Here is a 22,150-nt window from a genome sequence, read left to right on the forward strand (position 1 = left end):
TCTCCTGCAAAGGAGGGTGGGCCGGGGCAGCCAGAACTCATTTGGCGTGTTGCTATGAAATGGCTGCCCATCAGAAATATCTTCATCTATCTCTGTCTCATCTACATGGGTGGAAATGGAGGGATGAAGGGCTGAAAGGAGAGAGGGAGGGTGAAAGGGGCGTCCGGAGGAGAGAGGTCAGCATTCAAGGAGTCCATCATTCTGACGTGTCAAAGCGTCTCTTAACTGAGTTTGTGGAAGTGTCAGTGTGTGTTCAGCGACACAAGGTTCAGCTTTTTTTAGGCTGTTCTGAGATATTAAGAAATTTATTAAAGGGAGAGTTCACACAAAAATGATCCTAGGTGTATATGACTTTCTCATTTCAAACAAATATAATCAGAGTTATATTAAAAAATGTCCTGGCTCTTCCAAGCTTTATAATGGCAGTGAATGGGTGTTGAGATTTTGAAGCCTAAAAAAGTGCGTTCATCCATCATAAAAAGTGCTCCACTGATTCTGGGGGGTTAATAAAGGCCCCCTGAAGTGAATCAATGCATTTGTGTAAGAAAAATATCCCTATTTAAAACATTATAAACGGTAAACTCTAGTTAGTCGTACATGCATTTACAAGAGAGTGGTGTTCCAGCAGATGACATAGGACCTAGGACGTACGCGTCAAAAATCAAAAAAAAAAAACTTGAGCCAACATAGACTGTAAAAAAAATTACAAAAAACAGGCAGCAATAAATGCAATAGCAAAAATAGTGATTGTTTCCGAACAGGTTTCTAAAATGCTCCCCCGTCTGCCATTGTTCTGTTACTTTATTAACACATGGTTTATTGTCAGGCGTACATCAGCACTTTAGAAACTTCAAGGTTTCAACACTGGCCCGGATCTCAAAGTAGTCTTAATAAAACAGTACCAGCTGAGGTAAACAGCAAAAGGTAAACAGAGTGTAAAACCCAGAGGCAGATTCAGTTCTGGACCATCTGTTTAATTCATTGCAATCAGGCAGGCTTAACAGCAGATATCTGAGTTCAGAAACTGAGAATAAAATACCTGCGTGAGCTCAAGGGACAATGAAAAGCTCTGCTTTGCTGCTGTTTCTTATCCGCTTTATTATTACAGTGGATTATTCTGCGAGATCACAATTTGGTGGCTTTGGCGGCAGTGCTTTCAACTGTTTTACTACCGGACAGTTGAGAAGTAGGTTCTTTGTGACTGAAATGTTAAAAACAGATCATGGAAGCTGATTTGTTAGTATTTTGAAAAGTATATTTAGATTTTTCAGAACCTGCAAAATGTTAATGATTTTACCAAAATAAGAGGGATCATACTAAATGCATGTAATTATTTATTTTGTACTGATCTGAATAAGACATTTCACATAAAAGATGTTTACATATATTCCACAAGAGAAAATAATTATTGAATTTATTAAAAATTACAAATTAACCGTTCAAAAGTTTACATACTCTTGATTCTTAATACTGTGTTGTTACCTGAATAATCCACAGCTGTATTTTTTTTGTTTTGTTTTGTTTTGTTTAGTGATAGTTGTTCATGAGTCCCTTGTTCTTGTCCTGAACAGTTAAACTGTCTGCTGTTCTTCAGAAAAATCCTACAGGTCCAACAAATTCTGTGGTTTTTCAGCATTTTTGTGTATTTGAACCCTTTCCAACAATGACAGTATGATTTTGAGATGCATCCTTTCACACTGAGGACAACTGAGGAACTCATATGCAACTATTACAGAAGGTTCAAACGCTCACTGATGCTTCAGAAGGAAACACAATGCATTAAGAGCCGGGGGGTGAAAACTTTTTGAATTTGAAGATCAGGGTAAATTTAACTTATTTTGTCTTTTGGGAAAGATGTAAGTAAATTCTGTAGTTTCTGAAGGGCAGTACTAAATGAAAAAAATATGATATTTTGGCAAAATAAGAAACGTGTACACATCTTCATTCTGTTCAAAAGTTTTCACCCCCAGGCTTTTAATGCATCGTTTTTCCTTCTGACGCATCAGTGAGTGTTTAAACCTTCTGTAATAGTTCTGTATGAATCCCTCAGTTGTCCTCAGTGTGAAAAGATGGATCTCAAAATCATACAGTGATTGTTGAAAGGGTTCAAATACACAAAAATGCTGGAAAACTAAAATGTGTGGAACCTGAAAGGTTTTTCTGAAGAACAGTGGACAGCTTAATTGTTCAGGACAAACAAGGGACTCATGAACAACTATCACTAAACAAAAAAAAACACAGCTGTGAATTATTCAGGTACAAAAGACAGTATTAAGTGTATGTAAACTTTTCAACGGGGTAGTTTTTATCAATTCAGCTATTATTTTCTCTTGTGGACTATATGTAAACATATTTAATGTGAAACACTTTATTCAGGTCAGTGCTAAATAAACAACAACATGCATTTTTTACGATCCCTCTTATTATGGTAAAATAATTAACATTTTGCAGATTTTGCAAGGTGTATGTAAACCTTTGACTTTGTATACAACTGTATATAGTAACAGCTTTAAAGTAAAACACCAAAAATTAAAATCTAAGCACGTATGTTAAAAGTTAACTACATATCAGTCCTGTGAAGTCTTACAGTACAAGGGACTATTGGGAAATGGGTAATTGAGAAAAAAGTTTCTTAAAATGTCTCATCCTTTTCTCAAGCCGATTTCAGTTTCGACATCTGCAAAGGTCAACAGATGTAGCTCAAAATGAGCTGACATGAGGTATTCAATAATTTCAGAAGACCTGGTAAACCTTTAGAGCTGTCAGGAAGTTTTTACTTTCTGGAAAAAAACTGTGTTGTGTTTTGGCCTGCTCTCTCGTTCTCCAACTTTGAGAGAAGCCAGGCGCTGCAGGATAATCACAGTTTAATAGGAGCAAATATTGAAAGCAGGAGCTGACCATCCAGATCCCCTTTCCTAGCGCTCTCTCCCAGCGCGCCTGAGAAAAACGCTAGCACATGGGCGCGTAAGAAATCGATCATTTCATGATATATCAATTAACGTGAAGAAACGGAGGAAACCTTCGTATTGACGTTCGTCCACTGTTTGCGTTGGAATCGTCCAGCCGGATGGCGTTAGAATTCTGACAACCCTGTTTAAGCAAAACACTTCACATGTACCAATCTAGAGTTTCAGCTCAAAAAACGAACAGGAAAAAATGTCCAAGTCGTCCAGATAAATACCATTCACGTCGCTTTTTTTGTACTTGTTCTTAAGATGAACTTGCGAGGTGCGTGTTCCCTCTCAGGCGTCCTGTTTGCCATGCTGGGAAAGGGACGTGTACATAGACTGGGGCCTCTTTCTAATGATTTCCCACACCTGCACATCTGCTGCCGTTTTAATTAATACTCCAAGGAGGTTTGTCGCGAGTAATCAAAAACATTGTCACTTACGGAATCCTTCATTATAGAATAAAAATCAATACGTTGCATGAGTAGAATGAGGGTACTTAAAAAGTCGCCCACGTCGCAATAAACAATCTAATCAAGTAAAGGCGTAGAAGACTTTATTCCGAGGATTCGGCACTCCAGGGTTTTTTTTTCGTGAAGTAGCAACACGTGGTGAAGGGCCGGGCATCATTTTTATGCAGGCCTTGGTTCCTCGGCTTCATACGGGTGGAAAGGAGGGGGGGCGGCGCAGCGAAGGCAATAGTCGCATCAGCTCTCTTTGGCTCTGCAGCATCACCGCAACCTCTCTCCTCGCTGATTTATGGCCCGCCGCTGACCTCTGAGGTCGTAACATGGTGATGGGTGACTGGCTCTCAACGGTAAGCTACTGGCACTTGACAAAGTGCCGAGAGCAGAATGAATTTACTCCTCTTTTCCTCAATCATCAACAGGCGCACGCCGGCTTGCTGCCCTGACCCCCTCTCATCCTGACTGCTATAACAAGATCTCCCATCTCATGGAGGAGCGAGGGAGAGGGAGGCTGAAAAATTTACTGTCATTTCTACTTTCCAATGAGCTCCGGTGAGCACTTCTTTCACCTTCAGGTTGCTTCGCGTGCCTGGGATAAGGAGGGCTGGTCGGGACGCGGACGAGGGCACTTCGATGCACCTGTCTAACTTTGGGTCGTTCGCTAGAGGTACTTCAATCTGCTATTGCTTCCATCAACTTGATAACGGCACCTGAAAGCAAGTTCGATTTAATAAGCAGATAAATCTCCATAAAGGTGGACGGTTCGCGAAGCTCATTCGTCAACGTGTGGATGTGCCAGTTAGCCGCGAACAAATACTTACCAACGCAATCATTAACGGCATACGCAAAAATCCATTCGGTTACTTCGCCTTTTATTGTCGCCGGTTGGGGGATTGTAAATTTAGGCGATATAAAATGCATAATTTCCTAAAGTAGGGGTTTTAAATTATCCGGCAGTGCAAATGTTGGCCCACTGTGGCAGGCGAGACACAGTAGGTTATAATTGAAAATAAAAAAGCCATTTAAAAGCCATTCAATAAGCCACTGGGAAATTGATCAGGCTATAAAATCTGGAGCGGGAGGCTGGCACGTCTTGTAGAGACGCTGCTTCGGTCCTGACACAGCACTATCCCTGCAGGCTCCACAGTCTACATGCCGGCATACAAACAAGTACACTTCCCGACGGAGATGCTTTCCTTGTGTCCTCGGGCATGCATTCAAATTGCGCAAGCAACAGTGTTGTGGTACGTAGTGCAAGCCTGTGACTTGCAGTGGAAAAACTGGGAAAAATGATTTCCCTCAGTGGTTTAAAAAAAATGATAGAAGATTGCAAGAGCGGGCCCAAGTGCGCGGCAAAAAAAAAACACATTCCGCTCCTGCTTCTTTAACTTTCAATTCTCCCAAGCATCTCTGCTTCACAGCCCCTGGCTATTGCCTTTCTCAATCTGTCCCTGGGGAGGCAGGAGTTATGGGCCCTGTCGATTGAGGAGAAAGGGATGTTATTCCCCTGTCACCCTCACCCGGTCCGCCAGCATCCCTGCCCTGATCTATGGCCACCGTGGCGGGGTAGAAGTGTCTTGATGCACCATTGGTTTCCAGCGCTGTCACCCCCACCCCGACGCTCAAACTCATACTACCTTTACAACCCCTTCACCGACCCTTTAAAACACCCCCCCTCCATGATTCTTGTTGGGGAGCTCTCCGAGGGGCAGGGGTGTGACACAATGGGTTTGAGGAGGTCACCCCCAAGGTCTGGTTGGCGTCACAAGCAGGATTAAGTGACACCTGGCGGGTGCTTACCTGATGTGGCAGATTGCACAGGGGTGTGGACAGCTGATCACGGGTTTGACAGATTGTGTCGAATGGAGACTATGATCTTTCGAGGGCGTACGACAATTTCATGAAACTTATTTGAATACTAATTCAACATAACCTCTGTTTGCTCCATTATAAAACCTAGTCTGCTATCTAATGTTCATAGGCAGCTAATTTCTAACCATAATAGACACTCGTAATAGAAGCAGCTGGTTTTGAAACTAATTTTTGAGGGCGACGACTCCATTAACGTTCATTTGTGCACTGACTAACAATTACAGTTCAAATGCGTATATGATGCCAGCATGCTGCTAAGCCAATGACTAAATCAGGGCTGCAACAATTCCTCTATTCAATTTGAGTATTTGAATATTCGGATTCAATTATTTTGATTATTCAAGTATTCGATTAACGTTTATTTGTGTAGCACACAAAAGTTCTCAGCACTGATTAACAATCACAGTTAAAATGAGTATATGATGTCTACATGCTGCTAAACCAATGACTAAATTAGGGCTGCAACGATTCCTCGATTCTGTTTGAGTAGTTTATTTTTTTGATTATTCAAGTATTCGATTAACGTTAATTTGTGTAGTACACAAAAGTTCTCAGCACCAACTAACAATCACAGTCCAAATGAGTGTATGATGTCAGCCTGCTGCTAAACCAATGACTAAATTAGGGCTGCAACGATTCCTTAATTCTATTTGAGTATTTGAATAGTCGAATTTCATTATTCAAGTATTCGATTAATGGTCATTTTGTGTAGCACGCAAAAGCTCGCAGCACCGACTAACAATCACAGTTCAAATGTGTATATGATGTCAACGTGCTTCTAAACCAATAAATAAATTAGGGCTGCAACGATTCCTCGATTCAATTTGAGTATTCGAATATTCAAATTTCATTATTCGAGTATTCCATTAACGTTCATTTGTGTAGCACACAAAAATTCTCAGCACCGACTAACAATCACAGTTCAAATAAGTATATGATGTCAGCATGCTGCTAAACCAACGACTAAGTTAGGACTGCAATGGTTACTCGATTCTATTCGAGTATTCGAGTATTCAAGTATTCAAGCATTCGATTAACGTTTATTTGTGTAGCACAAAAAAAATCTCAGCACCGACTAACAATCACAGTTCAAATGAGTATATGATGTCAACATGCTGCTAAACCAATAACTAAATCAGGGCTGCAACGATTCTTCAATTCTATTTAATGTTTGAATATTCTGATTCAATCATTCTGATAATTCGAGAATTCGATTAACGTTCATTTGTGTAGCACACAAAAGTTCTCAGCACCAACTAACAATCACAGTTCAACTGAGCATATAATGTCAACATGCTTCTAAACCAATGACTACATTAGGGCTGCAACAATTCCTCAATTCAATTTGAGTATTCGATTATTCGAATTTCATTATCTGAGCATTCGGATTAACGTTCATTTGTGCAGCACACAAAAGTTCTCAGCACCGACTAACAATCACAGTTCAAATGTGTATATGATGTCAACATGCTTCTAAACCAATGACTATTCTCAAAGCCTGAGGCTTTTGGTGTGAAAAGGCTTTTACATTTGCCAAAAATAGAACTTTTTATATTAAAAACAAACAAGCAAGCCCTGCCCGGATTTAAAAAGTAACGCAAAAGTAAAGTAATGCATTACTTTCCTAAAAAGTAACTAAGTAACGTAATTACTTACTTTTTTAGGGAGTAACTCAATATTGTAATGCACTACTTTTAAAAGTAACTTTCCCAAACACTGATAATAAAAATATTCATTATATAATATTGTAATACAGTACTCATACAGTAGTGTATAAGATTTTCCATAATTCTCAAAAAAAATTCAATACAATCATAATGGTCCAATTTTTATTCTCACAAAATCTCTGTTATATTTAAAAACATTTAAATACATTTTTACTTCTCATTTTGCATATGAAATATGACTTAGTTTCCTATAATATATTACTTTTCTTGAACAATATTATGTCACCAGTGTTAGGAAGGTTACTTTGGAAATGTAACAGGTTACAGATTACAAGTTACCCCGTTTAAAATGTAATAAGTAGTGTAACTATTTCAATTACTTTATTAGAGTAATGTAACTGATTACTTTTTGATTACTTTCCATGGCAGAGTAGAAGTATCTAGATGCACTATTGGTTTCCAGCATAGTCTGACTGATTCAATTACTTTATTAAAGAGATGTAACTGATTACATTTGATAAATTTTTGATTACTTTTCTACATTTCTAGTAAATGTTTTCAACTGTTAATCATTTTCAAACATATAAGGCAGGCAGGGTTAACCTTATAGTAGTACTCAACAATGACTGCTGTCAGACTTTTCAAAATCCTTCATCACTTAAAATAAGATTATAATAAATTTTAAAGCACAACCACCACAAAATCAGACTTTAGCACCTCATTTTAATTTGAGATCGTTCTGAGGTTAAATACAGATGTAAAATAGTGGTGTCCAATCAATTAATCGCGATTAATCGCATCCAAAATAAAAGTCTGTGCTTACACAATATACATGTGTGTGCTGTGTATATGTCTATATGTATATATAATTATACACAGTACACACATATATTATGTTAACACAAATTTTATTTTGGATGCGATTAATCGTGACTAATCGACTAATTTGAAATCATAACGGAATATTTTATTAGCAGCAATACTGTTTTTGAAATCAAACCTTTGTATAGCTATGACAGGAAACACTGACCTCTAACAATGCCTTGGAAAAAAGTTAATCTTCAAAAATAAAGCTTACATAAATGCAAATTGGAAATAAAATACTTATCGAATAAGCATGAGTTCTAACCTCCTGAAACAGGCAAAGCAACCAATTAATATTATCCAACATATCTTTGCTTTTTACAGAAAATATTGTATTGTAATGGATTACAGTTACATTTATTTTGCACTTAAATTATGTAACGCCGTTACATGTAACCAGTTACTCCCTATGATGCTTACAGATATTGCAAAGCCTGAGTTATAGCCTACAATGGAGAAAAGTTATCCAAATTGGAGCAACTGGGAACTGGAGCAGCCTGAATGAACAAGCAGAACAAATCTGAATTTAAAATCATAAATGAGTAGACAGACACACGTCTCCTTATAAGTCCAGGAGCATTTTGCTTGCAATATAAATAAGGGGGAATTGATGTCAGATCTCCATACACATGAGAAGACCTACAGGGCACGCGTCCATCTGACATGTGTCGAGAATTAAGAAAAGGGGTGGAGAGACGGTGGAAGGCCTCGGCCCACCAGACCTCCGAGATGAGACAGAGAACTTACCCTCCGTTAGCCTGCGGGCAGAAGAGTGACGCTCGGCCGACCAAGATGCGCATAAGTGACTTTGGATATGAACTATAAAGGAGAGGATGAAAAAACTGATGCAGGTGGTTATGTGACAGTGACCCCGCTGGGGATGATCTGACTGAATAAAGAGACAGATTAATAAATAAATATCTTTTAAAAAATGGGAGAGCGAGGAGGGCTCCCATCCATCAAAGATCCTATTACCACGAAACCCGGAGCCATATGTATAAGGCAACCGGGATCCTAAGCAGATACAAATTCAACTTTTCCTTACAATTTGTTATCGCTGACATCCATCAGCCAGCACACACAGATACACAAAGACACTCACACCGGGTTGTATTATGAATAGATTTGTTTTCTCATGTCTACTCGATTTAAAGTAAATCACTAATATAAATCACACACAATAGTAAGTAGCTTTATCGGTGGAATTGAAGAGTTCAAAATAAGGGTAATGAGAAGGGCATGATTTTTTATTTCCTCAGAGAGAGAGGAATGTAAACAGCTATCTAACCACTACCATATTTTTTGTAATCTGTTTATTTGGGTATTTATCCGAACAATATGTACTTGTGTATTCAGCTTGTTCAATCAAATGACACGGTCTTCATTTGGGACAACAAACAACAAACATCTTATATAAAATGTCAGACTACTCAGTTTTCAAGGTCAGGTGTTGTCAATCTTTGTGAGTGTGTGTGTGTCGGGGAGGGAGGTGGGGATGACAACAGATGGATTCAACTTTGCTAAAGATCAACTTGTAACACTGGCGGTATTACACACTGCTGCTGCTGCTGCGTTACGTTGCATATTGGTATGCAATAACAAATTATTGTGTTTCAATTGAGGCTGAAATCCAATAATTTGTTGTGACAACCACCATAAACGAATCGTTACAATTAGCAGTGACACTAAACGTAAACTTATGTTTGCAATACTGAAAATGTAGGAATGTAATGACAAATTGCTGGCACAACCATATAAAAAGTCATCTAAAAGTTTCATTTAAAACAAAATGACAATCTCTGTTGTCATTTGGCCTGAAACAGTATTGTTTATACATTATTTTCATTACATGTATGTATAATTCTGCCAAACACTGTCATACCAGAAAGCTTTTATGAGAAAAGTTACTTTAATATGTATACACATCTAATAACCAATAATCAAAATGATAAAAAATTGATTAGCATTTTGATTTCTGCACCATCTGCAACATTGTTTTAACAACAAACCTGTATTATTATTATTTTATTATTAATGTATAATTAGAGGTTGACCGATTATCAGCGCCTATATTAAGCATTTTATTGGTTATTGTCATCAGTCATTTTCAAAATCAATTTGCTGATAAAATAACTCAAAAGCATTTAAAGAAAGCCCTTGTTATTCTTAATTTTGGCATTAATTTTAATTTTTACACCCTATATATATATATATATATATATATATACATATATGTATATGTATATATATATAGGTTAAAAATATTGGTTATCAGTATTTTGTATCAGTATTTACTTCTTGATTTATAATAATCGGTTTTAGCCACAGTCCTGAAAAACACATATTGGTTGTCCCCAATTATGTATGTATAAAAATGCATCTATTTTTGTAAAATATTTAAAATGTTAAATATTTTCATTTACATTACATATAGTATTATACATGTAATAATAGTAATTTCAAATTGATGAGTACTGCAAAACACTGTTATAAACACAAGACTGTATTATTATTTTTGTATTATTGTTTTTTATATGTATACACTGTATGTATATATATATATACATATATACATATATATATATATATATATATATATATATATATATATAGGAATGTATGTATGTATTAAGGGTAGACCAATTATCGGTTCCGATATTAAGCATTTAAAATAAAATAATAAGCGATAAAATAATTTAAAAGCATTTAAAGCATGTTTTTTGTCAGAGCCCTTGTTATTCTTAATTTTGACATAAATTTTCTTACATATACTTCGGTTCAAAATACTGGTTATCACTCTGCTTGATTTTTACCTAATTATTTTTGTATTTTAAATAATTTAATTTACATTACATATTTTATAGTAAATTCAAACGGAAGAGCATTTTGAGTTTAGTAAATCAAATTCATATCAGTGAACGTTAATAAGAACAGCACATTTTAACTGTAATATTGGATGATTTTATGTATGTATAAAACTGTATCTTCTTTTGTATTTTAAATAATTGATATTACACTACATACATTATAGTAAATTGAAATCGATGAGCATTTTGAGTTCTGCAAAACAATTTATAGCAGCAAGCAAAATGAAATTAAATGTATTCCTAATGCTTCATTTGAGGAATAAAATCATCAATTAAATTTTTATGATCATAATGATTATATATTGTTTACATTAATATATACACACAGATGCAAGTTTATTGATTTTTGCCAAACACTGTCATACTAGAAAAGTTACATTTTTATACCAGACATATATATCGGTTCAAAATATCGGTCATCAGTCTACTTGATCTGTAATTATTGGTTTTAGCATCAGTTCTGCATATTGATAGATTTTTATCGCACTATTTTTGTATTTTAAATCATTTAATTTACATGACATATATTATAGTAAATTCAAACTGAAGAGCATTTTGAGTTCAGCAAATCAAATCATATTAGTGAGCGTTTATAAGAACAGCACATTTTAACAAATAATAAAATTATTCCTAATGGTTCATTTCGGGAATAAAATAATCTATCAGTTTTTTTAATGACCATTTATATATTGTTTACATCAATATATACATACATACAGGTTTATTGATTTCTGCCAAATACTGTCATACCAGAAAGCTTTACTTGAATATATATATATATATATATATATATATATATATATATAACATATATAATAAATAATTATTCAAATAACTAAATTTGATGAGTGTTTAGATTTCTGCAAAACATTGTCATAACCACAAGCCTGTATTATTATTATTATTTCATAATTAGGGGTCAAACGATTATCGGCACCGATAATAAGCATTTTTATGGTTATTGGTATCAGTCATTTTCAAAACCGATTTGCCGGTAAAATAATTTAAAAGCATTTAAAGAAAGTTTTTGACATTCATTTTCATTTTTACACCAACCATATACATTTATCGGTTCAAAATATCAGTTATCGATCTGCTTGATCTGTAATAATCGGTATTGGCATCAGCCCTGAAAAACATATCTTGGTCAACCCCTAGTATGAATGTATTTTATCTGTTTTTGTATTTGAAATATTTTCATTTATAATAGATATATTATTATATATACACATGTAATAACAGTACATTCAAATTGATGAGCATTTTAATTTATGCAAACCAAATTATTATCACCAAGCGTTTATAAGTACAGCACATTTGAACGAGAAATACAGAATATTCCTAATGTTTAATTTCAGGAATAAAACCATCTGATTATGGTAACATTATCTTTTAAATCAATCCATGTGATTCATTCAGCGACAATGAATCACCCAACACTTACGCTGTTTGTCTATCTAACCTCAATTTTTGTCACTTCCCGTCTCGCGGTTTCCTTCAGCATGTCTTTCAGAATGTTTCAGAAGTAAAAGAGTGTGGAAATGAACTTTCTGCTTTTGTCAACCTTTTCAAGTTGACCCTTGAGAAGTGCAGCCTTTTGATTGACTTGTATCTCCTTTGAGGTCACCTATTCAACCGGTGGAAAAGACGAGAGAAAGGAAGAAAGAAAGCATACAAAATAGTACTGTTCCCCTTGACCTTCGGCTTTATTGGCGAATGTACAAACGATATATCGTAAGGTAATGAAAGAGCTGAAGTAGCGAAAGACGGAGTTCAAATTTAGTCAAAACTCTACACTTTTCCATAAGCACTTGTCGTTTCCTGCTTCCTTTATGCTTATAGCATGTTATTGTTTACGTAAATGGCAGATTGAAACCATTGCCTCAAAGGATGAAAAGATATGAATTGATCAAAAGTGAACGTAAACGCTTTTTCTCACACTTGAGAATTACTTGACCTTGAATGGAAGAGACACAACAATCAGTTATATACGATCAGGACATACAGAAGCATTTATTGTGGGCTCGGCCCTATTTGTTACCACACAAGGCCTTTCACAGTTGGGCTCATATGCGCATGAGAGGCTCTATTCCTTACGGTTACATTATACGTACGTTTCTTCGTGGCACTTAGTCGTGTGGCTGGCTGACTGGTTTAAAAAATTGCCCGGCATTAAAAACAAATATTCAATCATGGCCCGCATCGCAACCGATTACGGCGAGAGTCCGGGCGAGTCTCGTCAAGATGATTAGTTGCATCGCTCATATGCACGGGACGGCCCCTTCTGCATATGCATATGGTCTGTGTGCGCGTCGCCCGCTAAAACTGCCATTTCATTCCTCTCAGAGCAATTCACCCTGAGTAATGGGCTGGATAATACAAGCTGCCAATCAATATGAATTAGTGCATGTGTCTGATTCTGCTCTCTGATTGGCCATGTCATGTTTCATCCGGTTTTCGTGCGAGAAAGTCTAAGCTAGGGAAAAAAGGACACATGATAAAGTAGTTATATATAGAGAGAGATTAGTTCAAATTAAATTAAAAGAATTTTAAATTACACTTTTTAAAAAATATATTGTAATTATTTTTAATTATTTTAATTATTTAATCAATGGAGTACATATGGAGTATAAAAGTACATTTTAAAAATAACAAAAACATTTTTATTTTTTAGAAATATAGAGTACCAATATACATATGGGGTACCATACTAAAGATAACTTAACTTAAAAAATTAAGAATGAATTGCAATAAAATTAGTTTAATTCGTCAGTTATTAAATTAACCTAAAATTAATCAACATGGTAATTTAATTTTAATTACTGTTATTTTAATTATTCAATTAAATATGGAGTATCAATTTAATAGCCAATATGGAGTATAATTATACTTTAAAAATTAAGTATTAATTTTAATAACTTTATTTTAATTATTGAGTATCAATACAGTAAATATGGAAAATAAATTAAATTATTAAATGTATTAATTTAACTTATTATATTTACTTAATTAAGTAGTAAATACAGAGAGTAACTTAACATAAAATGAATAAACGGTAAATTAATTTTTAATTTCTGTTATTTTAATTATTTAATTAAATATGGAGTATCATTATAATATAAGTAAATATGTAATTTGATTTTAAAATTCGAGTGTAATTTTAATCATTTTGCTTTTCAAAATTTAAGTATTAATTTTAATAACTTTATTTTAATGAGAACTAAATATGAAGCATCAATACAGTAAATATGGAATATAAACTAAATTAAATTAATAAAAGTTAATTAATTAAATTAATTAATTTATTTAATAAAGGAGTAAAAATATAGTAAGTACAGAGTATAAATTCACTTAAAATACATAAACATGATAATTTAATTTTAATTATTTAAATAAATATGGAGTATCAAAATAATAAAAGTAAATATGGAGTGTAATTTTACTTTTAAAAACTAAGTAATAATTTAAATAACTTTATTTTAATAAGGTATCTAAATATGGAATATCAATACAGTTAATATGGAATATAAATTAAATAATAAAAATATAAATTTTATTTATTTAATAAAGGAGTATCAATAATAATAAGTACAGAGTATAAATTCACTTAAAATAAATAAACGTTCATTTAATTTTAATTACTGTTATAATTATTTCATTAAATATGGAGTATACAGAGTATAATTTTACTTTAAAAAAAGTATTTATTTCAATAACTTTATTTTAATTAGTTAACTAAATATGTAGTATCAGTACAGTAAAGTAAATATGAAGTATAAATTAAATTAAAAGTAATCATGTCATTAGTTTTATTTAATTAAAAAGTATCAATATAGAATATACAGAGTATAAACTAAAATGAATAAGAATGTTAATTTCATTTTAATTACTGTTATTTTAATTATTTAATTAAATATGTAGTATCAATATAATGAAGTCAATATGGAGTATAATTTTACTTTAAAAATGATTTATTTTAATAACTTTATTCTAATTAGTTAACTAAATTGAATAAAATTAACACAGCAAAGCAAATATGGAGTATAAATTAATTAAAACGTATCAATATAGTAAATACAGAGAATAAATTAACTTCAAATGAATAAACATGTTGATTTAATTTTAATAATTAATTTATTAAAGTCAATATGGAGTACACATAATATTTTACTTAAAAAAATGAATTTAATGAATTTTAAATACTTTAATTGTAACATATATATATATATATATATATATATATATATATTATAGATTGGCAACTTGGAATAAAGTATTCAAGAGAGCTGTGTAATATGTTTTTATATATTCTTCCACAAAATGACTCTTTTTCCTTCAATCAGTCCATTCTGTCTTCACTAAATCTCTCGCTTGCGTGAACTCCCTTTGAGATTACTACGATTCAGTCTTGAAATGCTGGGGTCAGAGAAGGCGATCGGATCCCGTCATTTTTCTGGGTCTGGAGAATGTTACAGCCCCAAAACAGGCCTGTCATTTTAGAGTTCACCCTCTTTGCCAATCACTACTTTTGCTCTCGCCATAATTTAGGACAGATTTTTAAAGCTCTGCTTTATATAAACACACTGGCATTTGAAAATACACACACATATATATGCACAAACCCAAATATACATGTACATCATCTGAGCAGGCCAATCAACCGTTACAAAGATGCTTCGGGTTTTTTGGGGTTGATCAATAAATAAACCATCGACTCACTTGTTTTGTTGAAACTCTGGGTTATGGTGTCGCTGTGAGTCGATGAGCTGCTGGAGTAGGTGACCGTTTGCCCGTCCAAAACACCTGGTACTGGAGAGCTGCCTGGCCGAGAACTTCCCACTGAACTGGAGGGCCTGGAACTGGCACAGTTCTGACAGAAACGAAAATGCATTTTACTATCAAAGTTGAGATCTAAGTAGTCGTGCATTACGCGATACATGACCAAAAAGTACACAGACATGTATGGAGGTACCGCAAAGTAAATATCCACAGAAGTCTCACAGGAATGTAAACTAGATCTGACATAAAAACCCACAGCCTTACCCCTCGTGTCACAGAATAATACATAATGGGCTTTGACTCGCAGCCCTGGTTAAGATGGCGTCTGAAGACGTTTATTTCTTCTCAGGAAGAAGTAAATGCATAACCTAGCACTATATCAACATTTAAAATCGTAAGAGTGCACATTTTACAAGAGGAAATCCACATGTATGTAGTATACATCTCTCTCTTTTTGGTTCTATGTCTTGTCAAAACTTGAATTAGGATCAAAAAACTAATCTGCTTCCAATTTATATCTATATTTCAGGGCTGTCAGGGATCCAGACCCTGCTAGTATCGCAGCACGTTCGTTTTTCATTTGGCCGGTGCAACTGACAGCTTTATTTTTCTCAAGCAATCTGCCACAGTATGTACAAGTGTGAGGTCGCACGGGTCAGGCGACAGTTGGTATGAAGCGCCCTGGCAGCACTGGTCTGGCTCATGAATAAACAAGGACGGCAAGTACGGAAACTATAGAGAGAAGGAGAGAGATGTTTAATAAGCCGCTACATGTGTTCAGCAAATGGGGCTTTAATATCTTGCTGTATATTCATTATCTGCCATTTACAGTAAGTACTTTCATGCAGACTGGAGCAATACAAGATCCTTGAGAAATCTGTATAATTACTAGACTCATCATCATTTAAATTCACTGAATAACAGTCTAAAGAAAATAGATAGAGATCATATTTACATGCCTGATCTAAAAGTCAAGTGTAATGTTTTTACCACTAGCATCATAAAAAGAAATGAATTCAGCAGAGAGAAAAAAAGAGTGTTAAATTTGTTGAGCCAGACTCAGAGATAGATACAGTACATGCTGAAAGACAGACAGAACGACAGATTAATTGAGATTAATTGTAACAGACAGACAGACAGACAGCATGACAAATAGACAGACAGACAGACAGAACAACAGACAAGCAGACGGAACGAAAAAAGTGACAGAATAACAGACAAACAGACAGAACAGACAAGCAGACAGACAGAAAGAATGGAAAACAGACAAAACAGACAGAACAACACACAAGCAGGCAGACAGAATGGCAAAATGACAGAACAGACAAAACAACAAACAGACAAGCAGACAGAACGAAAAGTAACTGAACAATAGGCAGACAGAAGAATGACAAACTGACAGAGCAGCAGAGCAGACAGACAGAAAGAACAGCAGACAAGCAGACAGACAGAACGACAAACAGACAGAACAACAGACAGACAGAACGACAAACTGACAGAACAACAGACAGAACGACAAAATGACAGAACAGACAAAACAACAGACAGAACAACAGACAAGCAGACAGACAGAACGGCAAGCTGACTGAACAACAGGCAGACAGACAGAGAGAACAACAAACTGACAGAACAACAGACACAATGACAAACTGACCGAACAACAGACATGAAGACAGACAGAATGACAAACTGACCGAACAACATACAGGCAGACAGACAGAACGACAAACTGTCAGAACAACAGACAGACAGACAGAACGACAAACTGACAGAACAACAGACAGAATGACAAAATGACAGAACAGACAAAACAACAGACAGAACAATAGACAAGCAGACAGACAGAACGGCAAACTGACTGAACAACAGGCAGACAGACAGAGAGAGCAACAAACTGACAGAACCACAGGCAGACAGACAGAACGACAAACTGACAGAACAACAGATATACAGACAGACAGAACGACAAAATGACAGAACAGACAAAACAACAGACAGAACAACAGACAAGCAGACAGACAGAACAACAAACTGACCGAACAACAGACTGGCAGACAGAGAGAACAACAAACTGACAGAACAACAGGCAGACAGACAGAATGACAAACTGACTGAACAACAGACAGGCAGACAGAACAACAGACAGGCAGACAGAACAACAGACAGGCAGACAGACAGAATGACAAACTGACCGAACAACAGACAGGCAGACAGGCAGAACGACAAACCGACAAAACAACAGGCAGACAGACAGACAGAACGACAAACTGTCAGAACAACAGATATACAGATAGACAGAACGACAAAATGACAGAACAGGCAAAACAACTGACCGAACCACAGACAGGCAAACAGACAGAACAACAGATATACATACAGACAGAACGACAAAATGACAGAACAGGCAAAACAACAGACAGAACAACAGACAAGCAGACAGACAGAACGGCAAACTGACTGAACAACAAGCAGACAGAACGGCAAACTGACTGAACAACAGGCAGACAGACAGAATGACAAACTGACCGAACAACAGACACAATGACAAACAGAACAAAAGACAAGCAGATAGAACAACAAACTGACAGAACGACAGAACAACAGACCAGATGACAAACTGATAAAACAACAGGCAGACAGACAGAATGACAAACAGACAGAACAACAGACAGGCAGACAGACAGAATGACAAGCTGACCGAACAACAGACAGACAGACAGAACAACAGAAAGGCAGACAGACAGAATGACAAACTGACAGAACAACAGACAAGCAGATGGAACAACACTGACAAGTGCCTGGTCACATTTTTGTGGTTGCTAGTATGTTTAGAGTGGTTGCTAGGCTGTTGATAAGATGTTCTGAAATGTTGCTAGTCCAGTGATTAGATGCGCTGGGCAGTTGCTAGAGCATTCTAAGTGGTTGCTATGATGGTCTCGGATGGGTAGACAGTTACAAAAATAAACATCAGTTTACTCTATGATGAGCTGGAAAATCGTAAGGGTTCCCTCAGGCAAAACCTCATCCATCTACAGCACGTCCTGTACGTTATCACTACTATATTGGAAGTCAGTACATTCCCTGACCACTGCTCTCATCCAATAAAGAAGAGTACATTTTCCTATCCCATTCTGGACCTCGTCCAGCACCAAAGCTATTCGGCAAGATACAGTATATCACCTCTAGATTTATGGCGCAAAACGGCATTAGCTAAAAAACCATCCGCCACACGCGGCCAGCGAATCTCATTGCGTGGACTTTGAAAATTGGAAAATTGCCCAGAGAGCGCTAAAGGGTCCCACTGCTAATACGACCCGCCACGATTTATCAGCTGCTACCTGGCACTCGCGTTTGGGGCCGCAGTCGTTTTTTACAAGTCCCAGTCTTAACGGTGTCGGGCCTGTCAGGGGGGTCAAAGGGAAGAGGGAGGGGGCCATATTCTAAAATCAATCCGCCTTTAGAAATTGTCTCATTCCGTTCTCAATGACCTGGTGGCGCAGCAAGGGCCGAGCGGGACAAACTGCCGTAGGCCATAAACCGTGACAAGCCCGGAGGAGAGTTAATGTGGCCATTCATAGAGGAACCGCTCACAGTGTCGCTGGAGGTGAGGTGCTTCGCTGAAGGGGGGGTGTCTATTAACTACTTTTAAACCGCTTTGGTGAAGCTAAGTGATCTCCGTCAACAGCAGCCTCACGTATAAATACTGGCCTGACAGTTTAATGTGAAGGGACGAGCTTCCACAGGATTAGAAACATGTAACCCAGGGCTGCTGCTTGACATTGGCTGGATTGAGGTGGCCTGAGTGGGTGTGTGAAACAGGACTGTGGGCAAAACATGCACTGCGTTGTGAAATTTGCACTATATCAAGAGTACGGCCCTCCGGTATTCGAGAAAACATGCAAGAACTTACGGAGAAATTTAGGGCTTTTCTTCTCTCTTTGATTCTGTTGACTGTGTTTCGAACCTGTGGATAACAAGGAGGGGGTGCATGGTTAAAATGTCATGACTCAGTACTAAACACTTCATACAAAACACTTTGCGCTCGCATGAGTCTTGGCCCCGGGAAGGTGAAATTCAATCCGAACTGGGAATAGAGAAAGCAAATAGCCGGCATTGCATAAAAGTCAATGAGTGCCGCCAAGCAAAATGTTCCAGTTTGTCACACGTAATGGGTCCTGAAAGTGACACGTAGAGTCGGCAAAGTAAGGAGACCGTCTTAACCTCTCATCCGTCACACCGCACAGGGGGCCGCAGGAATAAAGCGATAAAGGAAACGACCACCCTTGCAGAACAAATTACATTTGGACTGTGTGAGAAAAACAGCAACGTTGGGCGATGCATGTTGAATGACATACGCAATACTATAAACTCATGCTGCTTTATTTTAGTGGCGTGAGCCGATAACTCGTAAATAAGCATCAAATTTAAAGCCTATTTTGCTAGCAGCATGTTTATTATGACACAACATAGCCAATTTGCTAAGCTTGAAATGTCTTTTTTAGATTTTTTTTTTTTTAAGAAACTAAAAAGAAAAATTCACTGTGAAAAACCCTATATATATATATATATATATATACACACACACACACACAGTAGTGGACATTTGAAGTGGATCAAAAAAGTTAATCAAAGTTGTCTTAAGACAAGAACGGGTTTTGTTTTGGTTTTAGAACAACTTTAATGAAAGATTTTGATCCATTTCAAATGTTGACTACTGTATATAAAATACATTAAAAATAAATTGTACATTAAATTTTTATATTATTTAAACATTACATATTTATATCTACATTAATTATACTTTTTTTACGTTTCTAAAAGAAACATTGCACATTTATAACATTTACATATATTGACATAAAAAATGCAATATATGCTAAAATGTATGAATAGTATAATATTTACAATTTTCATACACTTTTCATTTTTTACAGTAATAACAATATACCAAAACATGAATTTTTACATTATACATTAATATAAAAATTCTATAAAATGTTGTTATTTTTTATATATAACAATTAATTTGTATAATAAATATCAAATATTAATACATATTTTTATTAACATTAATTATAATATTTAAAAAATAAAATATTGTTTCAAATAAACTGTGTATAAAATTCTAAGAGAAATATTACAAGTTAATTGTGTTAACATATTGACATAAAAATGCTATATGTGTGTGTGTGTGTGTGTGTGTGTGTGTATGTATATATATACACATATTTGTTTTCAAACATTACACATTTATATGTACATTAATTCTAATAATTAAAAAAAATCATATATTTAACATAAACTATTATAAACTCTATATAGAGATAGATAGATAGATAGATAGATAGATAGATAGATAGAGATAGATATTGTTTTGTTTGAAAGTGTATATTTGAAAAAATATATATTTTGTACATTACATTTTTATATATATTATAATTCTAAGAAGAGCTTTACTAAAATAAACATTGCACATTTATTACATTTACATATATTGACATAAAAAATGTAATATATGCTAAATGTATGAATAAAGTTATATTAACATTATTCATAACACATTTCATTTTTTACAGTAATAACAATATACCAAAACATTCATTTTTACATTACAACTTATAATATAAAAATTATATAAAACGACACGTTATTTTACATATATATATTAAAATGAATTTGCACATTAAATTCAAATATTATTCAAACATTACATACTTATATTAATTATAATATTTAATTAACATTACATATTTGTATTTACTCTAATTATAATATTTTAAAAAATCATATATTATGATGTGTCTGTGTAAAATTTGAAGAGAAACATTACAAATTAATTTTTTTAACATATATTGACATAAAAATGCTATATATATGTGTGTGTGTGTGTGTGTGTGTGTTTTATTTTCAAACATTACACATTTATATGCACATTAATTACAATAATTAAAAAACATATTTATTTAATATAAACTATATATATTGTTTTGTTTGCTTTGTTGGAGTGTGTGTGTATATGTATATATATATTGTACATTAAATTTAAATATACCTAGTAATTCTGAGAACTTTTCTAAAAGAAACATTGCAAATGTATTATATTAACATAAATTGACATAAAAACGCAATATATCCTAAATATATTAATAAAGTTATATTAACATTATTCATATGCAGTGCATTTTTTTACAGTAATAACAATATCCCAAAACATTATTTTTTACATTATACATTAATATAAAATTACATTATTAAAAGGACACATTCATATATAGATTTGTATAGAAATTATATAGAATAGAATAGAATAGAATAGAATAGAATAGAATAGAATAGAATAGAATAGAATAGAATATATACATTACACTATATTATGCATCTTTGTAAACTATGAATAATTGTTTATGTGTGTGTTTATATCTATCTTTTCTACATGTTAGTATTCCCCACATCATACAATCCAATCCAGCTGTTTCCTGGCCTGCTAGATATTATTTTCCAGCCTGGCTGTCAGCGACCACAAAAAAAACCCCGCCTGCATTTCCCAGCACGAGCGCGGCGCAAGCTCCAGCCCTTTGCTGGTGAATATGCATTAGCTCTTATGACTTCATTAGGCTCTGCTGTTGTCATAAATTATTGCTGCCATGCGGATATACACACACCAGCATGTTCTGAACAGACACCAT

General features: G+C 34.8%; 1 protein-coding gene across 1 annotated transcript in view; it reads right to left on the bottom strand.

The window, feature by feature from the left end:
- LOC127153323 (adhesion G-protein coupled receptor D2) overlaps positions 1-22,150 on the bottom strand; it is a 109,346-nt gene that overhangs the window by 26,525 nt on the left and 60,671 nt on the right. Inside the window, exons 22-23 of the mRNA XM_051094350.1 lie at positions 19,375-19,428; positions 15,405-15,555 (exon numbers count right to left, since the gene is read on the bottom strand). Of these exons, the coding sequence (XP_050950307.1) occupies positions 15,405-15,555; positions 19,375-19,428 (205 nt within the window). The remainder of the gene's footprint in view (positions 1-15,404; positions 15,556-19,374; positions 19,429-22,150) is intronic.

The sequence above is a fragment of the Labeo rohita genome, chromosome 22, assembly GCF_022985175.1.
Source record: "Labeo rohita strain BAU-BD-2019 chromosome 22, IGBB_LRoh.1.0, whole genome shotgun sequence".
Taxonomy (NCBI): Eukaryota; Metazoa; Chordata; class Actinopteri; order Cypriniformes; family Cyprinidae; genus Labeo; species Labeo rohita.